The sequence below is a fragment of the Brassica napus genome, chromosome A10, assembly GCF_020379485.1.
Source record: "Brassica napus cultivar Da-Ae chromosome A10, Da-Ae, whole genome shotgun sequence".
In the NCBI taxonomy this organism is placed as follows: domain Eukaryota; kingdom Viridiplantae; phylum Streptophyta; class Magnoliopsida; order Brassicales; family Brassicaceae; genus Brassica; species Brassica napus.
Window position 1 is genome coordinate 13,503,606 of NC_063443.1, and position 14,983 is coordinate 13,518,588.

Here is a 14,983-nt window from a genome sequence, read left to right on the forward strand (position 1 = left end):
CAATTATTTTAGAATAAAAGTGGATACTCTAGGTGAAACAGAGGTTCCACTACACATAGTAACCTTGAAAGCCTCTGAATAAGACCGAGTCACCTTTCTCTTGAAGGAAACCTAGCGACCGTATACAGAAAAGAAGCCTTACCTTACCACATTGTCTACTGATTTCATTCGTCTGCGCCGCGTGTGCTTGATTCCTCTCGCAAGCAACCTTCTTCCATCACACCAAATCTCTTTGCGCTCACATCGTTGGTGAGTGTTCGTTTCGTTGATTCCTTTTCGAATTAATTTTCTAATCTCAAACGAAATCGTATTTGGAACACAAATGATTAAAAACTGAGTAACAAATCTTAGATTTTTTCTGTCGTGAAGCCTTTGCCTAGATTTAATCCGAGTGGAATCAACCGTATTGATTCTTATTTGGAAGTCGAAATTTGTTTTCTCATCTCTTAGATGATGAATCTTAGCGCTGTTGCAGATTGTTTTTGGTTAATGAGTGTTTGATCATCTTTTTGTCAGTAGAAATCATGGCTGATGAAAATAATGAGATGAAGGAAGTGAAGGACGAGCAAGAAGTAAGTTGGTTCCTTTTCATATCTTAAAGTTAGTTTTTTTCTTCTGATTGTGTGGTTTTAATTTTCTTTGATCATCCCTAGCTCGCACCCTTTGATCCAACCAAGAAGAAGAAGAAGAAGAAAGTTGTCATTCAAGATCCTATCGAGGATTCTACAGAGTCACAGCCCGAGAAATCTGATTCACTGCCTGGTATTGCTGCTTGGAAACTTTTTTTGTTTCTCTTAACTGGAATCTAATTTGTTTTTTTCCCTGCAGCTAATGATGGCCTTGAGAGTTCATTTGCTGGATTGAAGAAAAAGAAGAAGAAGCCTGTGAGTTTTCTTTTTTTGACGATTTGTGTGTTCTTAGTTACTGGTGTTTTGATGACTCTGTGTCTCATATTGTTTGTATTTTGATGGTTAGGTTGAAATTTCAAGCTCATTGAATGAAGAAAGTCTCGATGATCCAGAAGATTTGGATGGTGACTTTTTTTTCATCTTTGCTTGTTATTAACTATTTTTAGCGGCAAAAATGTTTTCCTGTTTGAAGCTTACAGGGATTTTTATTGCAGAGCATGCTAATGACGAGGAAGATGCTGAGGGAATAGATCTGCAGCAGCAACAACGTTACCCCTGGGAGGGAAGTGATAGGGATTACATTTATGACGAGGTCAGTATCTCTTTAGATGTTTTTTTTTTTTGCATCAAACCACTGTAACTTGACGACGTTCTTTGGTTATAGAGGACTCTTTCCTTACGTTAAAGTATCCTGTTCAAAGTCTCTATCTGCTTGGTTTTGATGAGGGGAGTTATATTTGCAGCTTCTTGGTAGAGTCTTCAACATTCTCCGTGAAAACAATCCGGAGCTTGCTGGAGATAGGCGTCGTACAGTCATGAGGCCTCCCCAAGTTCTTCGTGAGGGAACAAAGAAGACAGTGTTTGTCAACTTCATGGACCTTTGCAAGACGTATAAATTAACCTCTCTTAACTTCTTCTTCAAGTTTCTTCGCTTAACCATAAGTACTAATAATATCTAGTTATATGACTGTATGGCTTCAGGATGCATCGTCAACCGGATCATGTGATGAATTTTCTGCTTGCTGAGTTGGGTACCAGTGGTTCGCTTGATGGGCAGCAAAGATTGGTTGTCAAGGGGAGATTTGCACCCAAGAATTTTGAAGGGATATTGCGGCGCTATGTCAGTAAGTAACTTTCTCTTTATAGTCTTGTAATTCAAATAATACCCAATCTGGAGGTCGTGATGTGATTCCTTACTTGTGTGTTATTGGCAGCTGAGTATGTCATTTGCCTTGGTTGCAAGAGCCCGGACACAATTCTCTCAAAGGAGAATCGTCTCTTCTTTCTCAGATGCGAAAAGGTATACAGTTTTTTTTTTTAATTTATTTAGTCCTCATGCATGTCTTTTGTTTGCTTTCTGCGCAACTAAGTAATCAAATCTCTTCTTAGCGATGTTAAGAGAAGCTTAAATGTGTGATTGGTGATGATGTTGATATAGTTGCCTTCTATGCCTGATCAACATATCATGTTTAGATATGCCCAACATTCTGTGTGTTCTGTTTGCGAAAGTGAAGAAGTATACTTGGTTTTTGCAGTGTGGATCTGGACGATCTGTGGCGCAGATTAAAGCTGGTTTTGTTGCTCGTGTTGGTCGCAGGAAGACTTGAGAAATTGGTGGGTGAAGTGAAAACTAAGAGCTTGTTGTGGAGTTGAGAAACTTGTCTTGTTTTTTTTTTTTGTTTTGTTTTAGAATATTATAATCTACTTTGGTCTCAATACTATGACTTGAAAACTCAAATATGGGATAGGTTTTGAACGTTCAACAATGTTAGATCCATGTGGCTCTGTTAAAGGTCGAATCAGTAAACCCATGGAGTTTTCCAGTCAAGGTTTTTGTTCATGTGAAAGGAAGCTCGTGTCTGTTTCATCTTGTGTTCTGATTTTGAGTATTGATGGCGGGAGATTGTTCGACAACTTCCCAACATCAAATAAAGAGGAAATGCGAGTGAAGGCATAAAATAACTTGGGTATCTCCTTATTTTCATATAATATAGAAATCAATCCGATGCAAGTAACACTTGAAATCCTGCATTGCTAAGCAGCAGAACAGTTATGAGCATCTCCAATGTAGTAAAATTATTTCAATCCTATTTCATTTTCCATTCCAGAACAAACGAAAAATAAATTACTCTATTTATGGAGTAAATTAGTTGGAGCATTCATTACTCTATTTTCACTTTTATTCTATTTTAAAGGAAAAAAATGGAATAAGGATGAAGATGCCCTTACATAAGTAGATAACCAGCCAAACTAGAGCTCACTGGGTTATATTTTCGAGGGACATTTAACAGGTCCATCACGAGCCGCCACAGCCTCAGTGGCTAGTCCAGCAGAATCTCATGTCTGCTTTATCTTCCATCGTTGCTGGTGAATCCTCTAATGCTGCTGCTGTTGGAAACGCTCTCGGGGAAAGTGCCAACTTGATGCAATAACTCATCAATGGTCTTGACAGAGTATTATTCCAGAGGTAACTTCTATTATCTTTTGGCATTGCCCTTCTCTGTTCCTCCTTGCTAGGTATTGGTGATGTGTTGTATGGTTGATCACACATTGCTGATAGAACAAGATTATTTGCCTATAATGACGATGAAATGAAAATTTGTTCCCCTTGGTTCCGATATGGCTGGCCACCTGTCTCCTTCTGTATCAGGATTGTTTAACCACTACCCTCTAATATGATATTGTTAATGTCTTTTGCTTAGCCTCGTGATTGAAACAAATTATATATATGATGTGTTCTAGGCAGATACTAGAAGATGGTGGAGCACCAAGAGCTCCATCTGTAAGTATAGAGGTTGTGGTGAAACTTTAGTGATTGTTGTCAATGGGGAATTTTTTTAAAACTTTAGGAGCGGAAGTGGAATGTTGTATGTGCAAAGAGAATCTGGTAATAGGCGACAAAATGAAAAGTTGCCTTGCTTAATGCCTTGGCTGGTAAGTAGCATTCTTACAAGATATAGCTTACGAGTAAGGAAGAACAAAAAGCTGATAATAATCAAAAATTGTTGTGGCAGAACGAACATAACTCTTCCCCTATATGCCGCCATGAATTACCAACAGACGATCGGAGATATGAAACCTGGAAAGAGAGAGAGAGAAGAGGCTGAGGAAGGGCGGAAAGGCAGCGCAGAGAACACTGTCCCTGGAGGTGAATACATGCATGCTTAGATAGTATTGTATTTGCCTTTACCTCCCACAATTGTTGTTCATCATACACAATACTAAATGTATTTTACTGACTAAGATTTGCTGTATGAAAAGCTTATTATAACAATAACACAGACTTCATTAAATATTACACACAAATTGTATCTGAAAGGGATTACAAGTTCGATAAAATAACAACAAGAGTTATTAGTTAAGATAAAGACTCTTGTCTTTATCCTAGGCGAAAATGTAAAATGATGCAAACAAATATTCGGCTTGTCTAACAAACCTGTACATACACTATCATACAACACAAAACAGCATAGATGATAACATTATCATAAAGTTTCACTTAGATGGAATTATATGTTTCACTTAGATGGAATTATATATTCGTTAAGCTTATTATTGCAGGCTTGAAGGTTGATCTTCTGCTAAGCAGTCGGATACTCCTCCTTAATAGAGGCATCGTCCCTTGGGACATCTGTCTTCTTGTCTGAAGCAGGGTAAGGGTTCTTGCTCACCAATCTACAAAAAAAAAAAGAGTGTGAACGTTGCTGTTAAATACAATACCTCAAGGTAATGAGTATTGATCAATCTGTCTTTACAACTCCCCCTCAGTTATACATACCTGTCACGTCTCTTCTCAAGGAATCGTTGAAGCGAATGCCTCCTTGCAATTGGTAGATCTGAGAATTGCGGAAACTTACTGAGAATATCCACTTTTCAATGTATTTACGATTACTGTGTAACCGTCTGAATATGGAATACTTACCAGCAGCAGATCTGCAGAATGAAATAGGGTGAATGGGAAATGACTGAGCAGCTGGCGAAGCTGCTGCATTGGATGTGCTTGAGAGAGAAGGAGCTCTGTTCAGTGCTGGAGAAGCGACAGGACTGGTGTTCGCAGAGTTCTTTGTCTCTATGGATTTAGCAGCAGCAGCAGCAATACGGATGATTTCTTGAATCTGTAAGAAAATGGTTCACAGCATGAGGAGTGAGGACAGCAAGGCTGAGGTTTTCAGACAAAACATGAAGAATCAGAATGTGTTCTAGTGGACAAACCTTGTCTGCTGGAATCCCATCAAAGACGCGAACTTTCCCACCAAAGAAGATAGTCAGTCGATTAGGACGGGTCGTTGAAGCATCTGGCTCAGAGGAAGGCACTTCCAAGGACCTATTAAGAAGCACCACAGTAAAGAGATGAACAATTGATGTTTTGAGAAGAAACCAATAAGGCTTATTGAATAAGCTAGTAAAGATGACTTTCCCAAAATAGCAACTAAAATCCTTTATATCCCCTCTGTTCTTTCTATATATGGACATCCTAGTCGATCTCAACGATTCCAAACAAAAAAAACATACCCAGCTTCGGGAATTGGTTTCTCAGCACCTTCTCCGGCGACAGATCCGGCGATGGAACCATGCACGGTGCCGTTACCGCCGATCTCCTCTCCGCCAACACCGCATCCACCTTCGACGGAAGCTCGTGCCTCCTCTTCAACCTTAACCATGGTCATTCTCGCTGAACTCGTCGATCTGTCTTCTCCAGTTTCGCTTTGCTTTTCTTTGTCTCGAAGTCGTGTTCTGTCCGGAAGAACATCCAAGATTATATCCTCTTTAGAAGCTTCAATTATTTCGACACGTGGCGATATTTTTGTTTGACTTCGACGTTTATTCGGAAAAAAATAAATAAAGATATTTTAAATTCACAACGTGCGCGAATACAACATGTGGTTGGTATATGCATTCCCAGTTTCGGTTAAAAGCAACCCGAACCGTGCCTAATCTAACATTGATGATTAAATAATTGGGCTTGAAAGCTAATGGGCTTATTCTTATCGATAGTCGAGCTGGTAGATTTGTCTTTGGGCTTTTCTTTTAGGGTTCCGAAGATCTCTATTTCTGCTCCATTTCTACTCACACTAGAGACTTCGTCTTCTTCGTTCGAACGAGACTCATCCTTCATTGATCCCGGATTGGACTTGGGGAAGATCTCCGTCGTTTCCCGATCTTATCAATGCCGGTATGAATCTCCGTCACCTCTTTCATTTATTTTTGGTTTCTCACATAACTAACTTTAGCTACTGTTATACAGATCGATAAGATCTTCAAAGATGATGCTAGTGAGGAGAAAGGAGAACGTGCTAGGATGGTGAGCTTCTCTTATCGAGGTTTTCAGATTCACTCTACTGTACTTAATCTGATTTGCTTTGCTTTAAATTTTTAGGCATCGTTTATCGGTGCGATGGCTATAGCTGATCTTGTCAAGTCTACCTTAGGACCCAAGGGAATGGTAACTTCACATCCCCCAAAGTTTAAGAACTCTCTGTAAACTTCGACTTTAGTTTTATTGAATTGTTTCTCAATCTTGTTTTGTTCATTAGGATAAAATCTTGCAATCTACTGGTAGAGGTCACTCGGTTACTGTCACTAACGATGGTGCGACTATTCTCAAGTCACTTCACATTGACAACCCCGCTGCTAAAGTTCTTGTTGGTATGTAATAGCCTGCAACATCTCCTCGCTTAAAGCTTTTCAAATTCTTTTTTTATTTTGCTCATTTCTTGTGTTTTGTTTAATAATCTTCAGACATTTCGAAAGTTCAAGATGATGAGGTTGGTGATGGGACTACTTCTGTTGTTGTTTTGGCTGGGGAGCTTCTTAGGGAAGCTGAAAAGCTTGTTACGGCTAAGATCCACCCCATGACGATCATAGCAGGTAAGATTTTGAAGATGATAAAACTTGTATTATTAGCTTCTTTTCCTTATGAAAATGATGTCTAATTTTTTTTTTCTTTTTCTTGTTTCTTAGGTTACAGAATGGCTGCTGAATGTGCTCGTGATGCTTTACTGAAAAGAGTAATTGATAATAAGGAGAATGCAGGTATATTATTATTAAGATGGCATTCTCTTTTTTTTTTGTGATTTTCTTGATGTTGAGTTGGAGCAATGTTTTCCTTACAGTATTGTGTTTTTGTGTCAATGCAGAGAAGTTTAGGTCAGACTTGATGAAGATTGCAATGACTACGTTATGCTCTAAAATTCTCTCGCAAGACAAGGAACACTTTGCAGAAATGGCCGTGGATGCTGTTTTCAGGCTAAAGGTTCCTTCCTACTCTTTCTATGGAATTTCATATGTTAATTCATGAAGAACTATTCCTCTCTTTGAAAAATGTCATAAAAATAGAATTGTGTCATTTAACTATTGATTTCTTTCCCGTAAATGCATGGTTTTGTTTTGGAGTGTTATATGATTTGTTTCTGACATTCTGGTGCTGTCTTTCAAATAGGGAAGTACAAACTTGGAAGCTATTCAAATAATCAAAAAACCAGGAGGTTCCTTGAGGGATTCCTTTTTGGATGAAGGGTAAGAAACCACTTGTGCCACTTTTTTGACACCTGTTCAAAATTTGTTTCTGTTGGCTATTGATTTCTGTTTAGTATTCATGTGTTTATGGCGATCATGTCGTGTCTCTGTTTCTGTTCTTTTACTGAGCTTGTCCACCTTAATTTTTAAGTATAGCCTTGCTTTAGAATGATGATAGGCGTTAGGTTATCTTATTATGCTGCGTTCCTTGTGCCTCGAGTAACTTTAGCTTCTGACGCTTCAACTTAAATCTATGCCTATAGATTTATTCTTGACAAGAAGATCGGAATCGGGCAGCCAAAGCGCATAGAGAATGCAAAGATCTTGGTAGCGAACACTGCAATGGACACTGATAAAGTGAAAATATACGGTGCACGTGTCCGTGTTGATTCCATGACCAAGGTTGCTGAGATTGAAGGGGCTGAGAAGGAAAAGATGAAAGACAAGGTGAACAAGATCCTAGCCCACGGTATCAACTGCTTTGTTAACAGGCAGTTGATCTACAATTTCCCAGAGGAGCTCTTCGCAGATGCTGGTGTACTTGCTATTGAGCATGCCGATTTTGAAGGAATAGAGCGTCTTGGTTTGGTTACAGGCGGAGAAATCGCTTCCACTTTTGACAACCCAGAGTCTGTTAAGCTTGGGCATTGCAAGCTCATCGAAGAGATTATGATTGGTGAAGACAAGTTGATCCATTTCTCTGGTGTTGAGATGGGCCAGGCTTGTTCAATTGTCCTAAGGGGTGCTAGGTATCCATTTCTCACACGCATTTACTATAAACACTTAAGGTAGACTTATCCTGTTTCTAATTTTGTGTGGTTACTTTGTTGTTGCAGTCACCATGTTCTAGACGAGGCGGAAAGATCACTCCATGATGCCTTGTGTGTACTCTCGCAAACAGTGAATGACAGCAGAGTGTTACTCGGAGGTGGATGGCCAGAGATGGTGATGGCAAAGGAAGTAGACGAGCTTGCAAGGAAAACAGCTGGCAAAAAATCGCATGCCATTGAAGCTTTCTCACGGGCTCTAGTGGCTATACCGACAACAATCGCAGACAATGCTGGTTTAGACAGTGCAGAATTGGTGGCTCAGCTTCGTGCAGAGCACCACAACGAAGGGTGTAACGCTGGAATCGATGTCATATCTGGAGCTGTAAGTAAACTCTATATGCGAAAAAAGGATTTTGTATACGGATTAGAATTGAATTAGTGCTGGTGAAAACATTGATTCTTGTACAGGTAGGGGATATGGAGGAGAGAGGAATCTATGAAGCATTTAAAGTGAAGCAGGCCGTTCTGCTTTCTGCGACAGAAGCAGCTGAGATGATACTTCGAGTGGATGAGATAATTACATGTGCTCCTAGGAGGAGAGAAGACAGGATGTGAAATCCAATACCTGCACCACCTGGTGGGTGAGAGGTTTCGTGATGATTTACACGATCACACCCTCTCCAGTGACATTGTTCAGTTATTTAGATTGTGTTTTGTATTTGGATCAGAAAACAGCTTTCAAATGTTTTAGTGTTTTGCTCCCTAAACTTTTCTCTCTTTTTTGTGTCTTCTCGAATATTGTTTTGATTATGATTTTTCAGATGTTTTGACAAAACATAAGCTCCAAGGAGTTTGAACTTGTCTCGTACGTTACTTCTTCTCTGCCACTGTGGCCACCTTCTTCTAAAATAATCTGAATACTTGTTATTGTTTATGTTATAGTCAGAGTGTTATTCAAATTTGTAGATCACATTACATGTGCTCGTAGTAGTAAATACAGGATGTGAAACCATGTTGGATAATTGACCTTCATATTCCATACTGTTTTTGAAAGAAGAAGGTAAAGTACAATTTGTAGAAAAGAAGAATGAAACCAGTTTTAAAAGCTGTATGAATACAACAACAAAACTCGAATGACCATATCTGATTATTTTGTAAAACTGTTAAGGTCATCCTATGTAGATTTCTATATTTTAAAAAGATATCAGTCTACAACGTTGTGGTGGTTTGGTCAACCGACCAAACACGTTATAAAAGAGAGCAGATCATAACATGGGACCTCATCATCTGATTCTCTATCTTTATTCATACCGACATATTTTGATCAATTGTCTTACCAGAAAATTATGTAGCTTTATAGATGATTTGAATCACGAAGATTCATGGTTTTATAGGTTTAGATATTTATTTACCAACACAGTTAAAAGACACCAAAAGTGTACCAAACTAACAGAAAATGCGTAATAATAATTATGATCCCGCATGAAGTCATAGGTTTAGATTATGAGGTTGATGAATCAAAACCATACTTTTGCGTACATGATCCTTTCACGTACCCGTTTGGAATGTACTACATTGTTCCAAAGATAACTAATAGTACTATCTATTACGGTGGTTATATGTGTGGGATGTAATTTATTCGTTTTAAGGGAAGAAAAGCAATACCGATGAATTGATATACCTAACTATGGAGGCTAGTAGAAAAGTGTTACATAAGCGTAAGTATTAAATATAATTAAGATCTTGTCCGGTCAATAATCACGTAGGTTTTGTCCCTGCCTATAGGTCAGAAGCCATCAGTGACGCCATATTCGATCAATTTACCAATTATCATAATATATTTCAGCTTTTAAAGGCAAGTATCAGATAGAAATTACAGTACTTATCTCTCTTTATTGATCATCGAATGGTCATCTTCCATTAAAATCAAGATAACAAAATGTAAAATAGTGTTTCTCTTTTTGGTGCTTTGGTAAAGTAGAATTAAAAAAAAGGACCTGATTTAGTTGAGACCAGATGAGTATGACACGAGCGGCACATATGGTTCGCTCACGTCATTTACTTAATTCCTTATCAGTCTTTAACTTTTACGAAATTGCAATTTGTTCCCACGTCATTTATTGTTTCTTTTCGTCATAGTCTTTTCCTTTTTAAAAAGTTTGCAGTTTTGTCCCTCTACTCCGTCACTCGTTACGCACACGGCTTAACTTACAGGGATTCACCCCGATATTTCCAAAATACCCATAATTTGACACGAATCTTTTTCTAATCATTTATTTGAAAATATTTAATTGTTTCTCGTGAAACCAATCAATTAGAGAAAGCATCAATGATAATTTTACATTATTTCCGCGTTACATAACTAAACATATCTTACGCTAAAGTGAATATTCCTACTCTAAATATACTAAAGAAATACTCCTTTCATTCTTTTGTCTACACCGAAAGTTTCAAGTGTACATCATCACAATTGAAAACTTGACACCTATTTTGTAATTTAAAAAACAATAGCAAGTTGCATCAAATCAAGAAATTAAATAAACCCAAAATTAAAAGACATAAAAAATAAATAATAAAAAAAGACAGGCACCACTAAGACAAAAAGCAAAGCAAACTACTTTAGTTCTTGTCTATTAAAAACGCATCTGATTCTTCATTCTTCCTTCCCCTTCTCTCTCACTACCTACTCCTAGCAACAACAATGAGCTTCTTCATCGAAGATTCTGGTCTCATCGTCACACAACTTCTCTACCAAATGGCTGTCTTAATCACCCTCTTGAGATGGATCTTTACTTGGATCTTACGCTACCGATCCAGATCTACCTCCTCCTCTTCTTCATCTACTCCTCCGATCTCGTCACAAACCATCAAAGAGAGCCTCGCCGTGACGACGTTCCGCGACGCCGCGGATCGGTCTCCGGAACTGATCAGCGACACTTGCGCGGTGTGTCTTGGAGATCTGGAAGACGGAGATGAGGTCAGAGAGCTCAGAAACTGCAGCCACGTGTTCCACCGAGAGTGTATCGACAGGTGGCTGGACTACGAGTGCTGCGGCGGAGATGATAACGACGGCGAGGAAGATAACCACCGCACGTGTCCTCTTTGTAGAACTCCGCTTCTTGCTGCTAATACGTCGTCGTGTGCGGATTGGCCGGTTAAGAACGAACCTAGCTGGGCCGTTGAGCGGCTTCTCTACCTCTTCGGAGATGATCTTCTTGTCTGACTTTTTATTTTATTTTTCTTTCGATATTTATTTGATTTTAGTGGAGATTGAAATTAGTTGGTCGAGTTTTGTAAATTGGGAATTTAAAGGGTAGAATAGCATTTATATATAATATATCAATTTTAAACATATTTTCTTTGTGAATCATCAAAATCTCTGACTTTGGTAACGTTTAAATTTAATGTTACGAAAATTGAAGGTCTAATTTTAATTGATTTGGTTCATAAATGTTCATACAAAACTATATATTAATATTTTTAGTGGAAAGATGTTTGATTTAAATGAACTGAACATATTCAGCAGAGCTGTTGCAACTAACAAATACCCATGGACAAATACACTAACTAAAAGTTATAGTGATATAAACTTTCTGGCCAAACTTAACTGATTCGAATTCAAAAAGAAACATGAATGATCCAACCCAAAACCTAACTCTCTCTCTCTCTCTCTCTCTTTATGTGAATCACATTAAACTCACAAACGGCCTACATTAAGTTCGCAAAGGGTGTGATGTATGCTGAGGTTTAAAGCAATCAATAAATTGAAATGTAAATATGAATAAGCAAATTGGGTCCATAGCTCAGTGGTAGAGCAATTGACTGCAGATCAATAGGTCACCGGTTCGAACCCGGTTGGGCCCTAAATTTTTTTACTAGTAAAAAGTATTCAAACAAGGAGCAACTGACTTGAAATCAAGTAGCTCACTGGCTGAAGCCACTGAGACTCTTTTAAAAATGCTCCAGTCTTAAAGTTTGATACAAAATTTTGCTGTGGAGAGAAAAAAAACTTTTATGTTAGCCTCTTCAGTTGGACTTTTGTGTTAGCCTCTTCAGTTGGGGAAATTATCATTTTTATTTGGAGAATTAGGGCAAACCCGCTCTACGGGCGGGCGGGTCAATAAAATTATAGTATAGTATGTTTTAAAAAAACGTTTAAATATTTCAAAAATTTATCTTTATATAACACCAACAAAATTTACTTAATCCGGTTTGCTTAACTAATTGATTTAGTTAATGTATTAGTTAAATTTTGAACAGAAGCATTTTCTGTTTTTTATGAAACTGTAATGAGCTGGTTTGCTTAACCAATTGGTTTATTTAATGAATTAGTTAACATTTAAACCAAAGCATTTCTCTGGTTTTTTAACTGTGTGTATAACTGTGTGTATATATGTGTGCCTACATATCCAATTATTTATCTTTTGGTCAAAAACATAGTTAATTAGTTAGACCTTTTTCTATGGAGAAATTTTAATTCTACCACAAGTTTGATATCAATTTTCAAATTTACCACTAATGAATTACAATTTTCATAATAACCTAAATTTGTGATAAAATAACTTAAGTTAAGTTTTCTAAATAGTTATTAAACATTTATAAAACCAAACCAGACCCTTAAATATTAAACTCTAAACAATAATCACCAAATACTAAACCCAAATGTTAGTATATTTTTGATTGATAGTACTTTTGAAAATTAGTACTCAACTTGCGGTATTTTAGACAATTTCTCTTTTTTTTTCTATAGAAATAACATAGCGATTAGTGATTTGATCAAAAAAAAATAGTGATTAGTGTAAGGCTATTGTATGTTTTTCTTTCAAAATGCATGGTACCTATCACATTCTATCTTCCTCTTTGTATTGGTTTAGACTATGTGTATATAAGTTTCTAGCTGGCTCTTTTTATTATAACTAAATTAGAATGAAAATTAAAATTTTCAAAAGTAAAAAAAAAAAATATATATATATATATATATATATATAGAATTAACCATATAATCTATTAAAAATAATAAAATGAAAATAGTGGAAATTCGTGCTGTATTCAATTGAGGGCAAAATATATATTTCTAAATGTTAACTAAAATTTAAATAGTTTCTGCTTGGCAATATAAACTGTTAATATTATCTTCAAAAAAAGAAAATCTTTCCAGTACAAAAAATGGACGGAACGTACAGAGCCTCTGCAGCTACAGAGATTGCACAGCAAACACTTAACATCATGTACAAAAGTTAAATCAACTGATGAAGACAGGAACGGTAACAGCCATAGCGTCTGAAGCACATACTCTCTGGTGTACCTGAAAGGACGGAACGTACCGAGCCTCTGCAGCAGTCGGTCTGTTGCATGGATCCCAGAGCAGAGCCACTGAAAGATCATGTAAAAGGCAAAAGATTAGTGTCCGAGAATAAATGAACCTGATGGAGTACCACATAAACTGATACTAACCAACTTTTAATGTGTATACATAGGACTGCAGAAGTACCTTCAGGTACCGATTACCTTCATAACAAAGCTTTTAGAGTCAGTAAGGCAGCAATGGTGTGTCAACTAATCAACATATGGGTAACTTGTAACTTAAGTACATATATACACATGTATTGATATTCTAAAAGAGACATTGCAACACAAAAAGGGAATCAAATCTTTACCGGTGTATAACAACATACTCTATAAATGTGAACCATGATTAACCACACCTGCCAGTCCAAAATCAGCAATGTTAATGATGGGTTTAGAGAAACAGATCTTTTACAACAACCAACACAGCATAAACAAATATTATTGACAAACAACTTAACCATGATTGTAAGAGAGACATAGTGGCTAAAATAAATATTGTCGATATTCATAGCGGATGTTTGAAGCTTTCTATCGATTGACACCTCAAGGCTACCAATCAACTGGCTTAAGATCGGTTGAGACAACCACACTGATACATTTAAGAATCATCTTCAACAATGTAATATCCCACTTACACTTCTATATTAAGTTCAGCTTAATCTTGCTTGCTTCTCTTGGATCCAACAGTCTCTCCTGAAACCTGGTCACAAACACCAAATCAAGATCTCAAGAGAATATCTTGCACTAAACTATAGCTCATACTGTTATACATACGGTTCATGAATCGATAAAGAAGAACATTTTCTTATAGTCAGAGGCAAGAGAGAGAGAGAGATCGTGAAATTAAAAAAACCTTTGAGCTCTGTAGGAGATAATGACGCTGGAGACTCCAGCTGGGATCAACTTTCAAACTTTCTCTTCCTGAAGTTTGGTTTCATTTGTCTGAAACCGATCTAAATAAATCAGCGTGGTTGATAACCTTTGGTTTCAGTCTTTGATCTTATCAGCCTCTGGAAACAAATAATGGTGATATTCTTTGTTTCAGGGAAGAGAGTATCTTTCCAAGTGATACATCTAGATCTGTTCAAATCAGTAAGTAGAACAGATGAGTAATCCATTATAATAAAAATAAATGATGATTATCAGGATGAGTTTCACCGGAAACCTGCTTAGTTCACCGGAAAATAATAAGTCAGGATCTGGAAAGAATACTTACATTAATGTCCACCATCAGCATATCAAGCCACATGAGCGCTTGACATTCCTGGCCTCTCAGAATCGCAGCAGAACACTTGCCGGACTTCAGCGAGAAAAAAAAACCTTTGAGTTAGCCATTAAGCATAATCTTTAGAACAATATAAGAGAGTCAAGTAGAAGAGTGAGGAAGAGATTGTGATTTCAAGAAGAAAAATACTGATCTATTTATACCCAGCCTCTCAATTGTTGGGATTAATCACAGATCCATTTCATGAACGTTGAGGAAGTTCTACAGTCATCGTCGCCGAATAAGGGAGAGAAGGGATGAACAGATTTTTTGACCAAAAAAAAATGGTTAGGACAGACTATAGTTGACTGGGCCGAATCACACCCTTAACCTAAGCCCAATCGGATTGTACGTACACATAACGATGAAACAGCCTAAACGACAAACGCCAACAAACAAAGAAGCGCTGTGTTCTGTCCGTGATACACGTGTCGTCTCTGCAGCGAACGACTTTA

General features: G+C 37.4%; 4 protein-coding genes, 1 long non-coding RNA gene, 1 other non-coding gene and 1 pseudogene across 8 annotated transcripts; 5 read left to right on the top strand and 2 right to left on the bottom strand.

Annotated features, from left to right (window-relative positions):
* Positions 1 to 38: 38 nt before the first annotated feature.
* Positions 39 to 2,504, top strand: LOC106371705 (eukaryotic translation initiation factor 2 subunit beta-like). Of its 2 annotated transcripts, none has more exons than XM_013811799.3 (10): positions 39 to 249; positions 517 to 572; positions 654 to 762; positions 829 to 884; positions 976 to 1,033; positions 1,124 to 1,221; positions 1,373 to 1,518; positions 1,611 to 1,753; positions 1,844 to 1,929; positions 2,165 to 2,504. In XM_013811799.3, the coding sequence occupies exons 2-10, from the start codon at positions 525 to 527 to the stop codon at positions 2,234 to 2,236; spliced, it is 816 nt and encodes a 271-aa protein (XP_013667253.1). In that variant the 5' UTR covers positions 39 to 249; positions 517 to 524; the 3' UTR covers positions 2,237 to 2,504. The 2 variants fall into 2 exon arrangements, with proteins under 2 accessions (XP_013667253.1, XP_013667252.1); XM_013811798.3 differs by having other exon boundaries at positions 45 to 249; positions 520 to 572.
* On the top strand, positions 2,395 to 4,161 carry LOC106369768 (annotated as a pseudogene).
* LOC106371706 (protein TIFY 3B-like) lies at positions 3,898 to 5,434 on the bottom strand. The gene is made up of 5 exons (XM_013811801.3): positions 5,142 to 5,434; positions 4,842 to 4,953; positions 4,552 to 4,744; positions 4,408 to 4,465; positions 3,898 to 4,304 (listed from the first exon to the last, which is right to left on the bottom strand). The coding sequence occupies exons 1-5, from the start codon at positions 5,294 to 5,296 to the stop codon at positions 4,211 to 4,213; spliced, it is 612 nt and encodes a 203-aa protein (XP_013667255.2). The 5' UTR covers positions 5,297 to 5,434; the 3' UTR covers positions 3,898 to 4,210.
* Positions 5,435 to 5,647: 213 nt separating this feature from the next.
* LOC106371707 (T-complex protein 1 subunit beta) lies at positions 5,648 to 8,854 on the top strand. Its single transcript, XM_013811802.3, has 11 exons — positions 5,648 to 5,802; positions 5,875 to 5,931; positions 6,007 to 6,072; positions 6,164 to 6,275; positions 6,369 to 6,497; positions 6,591 to 6,662; positions 6,767 to 6,882; positions 7,069 to 7,145; positions 7,409 to 7,894; positions 7,982 to 8,297; positions 8,384 to 8,854. The coding sequence occupies exons 1-11, from the start codon at positions 5,797 to 5,799 to the stop codon at positions 8,528 to 8,530; spliced, it is 1,584 nt and encodes a 527-aa protein (XP_013667256.1). The 5' UTR covers positions 5,648 to 5,796; the 3' UTR covers positions 8,531 to 8,854.
* Positions 8,855 to 10,234: 1,380 nt separating this feature from the next.
* Positions 10,235 to 11,267, top strand: LOC106370431 (E3 ubiquitin-protein ligase RHA1B). Its single transcript, XM_013810438.3, has one exon. The coding sequence runs from the start codon at positions 10,617 to 10,619 to the stop codon at positions 11,136 to 11,138; it is 522 nt and encodes a 173-aa protein (XP_013665892.2). The 5' UTR covers positions 10,235 to 10,616; the 3' UTR covers positions 11,139 to 11,267.
* A 440-nt stretch (positions 11,268 to 11,707) lies between these two features.
* On the top strand, positions 11,708 to 11,779 carry TRNAC-GCA. Its single transcript has one exon. It is a non-coding gene; the product is annotated as a tRNA-Cys (tRNA).
* Positions 11,780 to 13,022: 1,243 nt separating this feature from the next.
* LOC106407260 lies at positions 13,023 to 14,836 on the bottom strand. Of its 2 annotated transcripts, none has more exons than XR_007317226.1 (7): positions 14,693 to 14,836; positions 14,481 to 14,564; positions 14,118 to 14,344; positions 13,900 to 13,964; positions 13,573 to 13,620; positions 13,370 to 13,423; positions 13,023 to 13,288 (listed from the first exon to the last, which is right to left on the bottom strand). It is a non-coding gene; the product is annotated as an uncharacterized LOC106407260 (long non-coding RNA). The 2 variants fall into 2 exon arrangements; XR_007317227.1 differs by having other exon boundaries at positions 14,679 to 14,814.
* Positions 14,837 to 14,983: the final 147 nt, after the last annotated feature.

What these genes read in the sequence shown, in the direction of transcription:
- LOC106371706 (XM_013811801.3), bottom strand. Translation starts at nt 5,296, where the DNA reads ATGACCATGGTTAAGGTTGAAGAGGAGGCACGAGCTTCCGTCGAAGGT. An exon ending in AAACCAATTCCCGAAGCTGG is followed by an intron (nt 4,954 to 5,141) that starts GTATGTTTTTTT and finishes GCTTCTTAATAG; the next exon opens with GTCCTTGGAAGTGCCTTCCT. An exon ending in ATTCTGCAGATCTGCTGCTG is followed by an intron (nt 4,466 to 4,551) that starts GTAAGTATTCCA and finishes CGCAATTCTCAG; the next exon opens with ATCTACCAATTGCAAGGAGG.
- LOC106371707 (XM_013811802.3), top strand. An exon ending in AAGGAGAACGTGCTAGGATG is followed by an intron (nt 5,932 to 6,006) that starts GTGAGCTTCTCT and finishes TTAAATTTTTAG; the next exon opens with GCATCGTTTATCGGTGCGAT. An exon ending in CCCCATGACGATCATAGCAG is followed by an intron (nt 6,498 to 6,590) that starts GTAAGATTTTGA and finishes CTTGTTTCTTAG; the next exon opens with GTTACAGAATGGCTGCTGAA.
- LOC106371705 (XM_013811799.3), top strand. Translation starts at nt 525, where the DNA reads ATGGCTGATGAAAATAATGAGATGAAGGAAGTGAAGGACGAGCAAGAA. An exon ending in GAAATCTGATTCACTGCCTG is followed by an intron (nt 763 to 828) that starts GTATTGCTGCTT and finishes TTTTCCCTGCAG; the next exon opens with CTAATGATGGCCTTGAGAGT. An exon ending in TTCATGGACCTTTGCAAGAC is followed by an intron (nt 1,519 to 1,610) that starts GTATAAATTAAC and finishes GTATGGCTTCAG; the next exon opens with GATGCATCGTCAACCGGATC.
- LOC106370431 (XM_013810438.3), top strand. Translation starts at nt 10,617, where the DNA reads ATGAGCTTCTTCATCGAAGATTCTGGTCTCATCGTCACACAACTTCTC.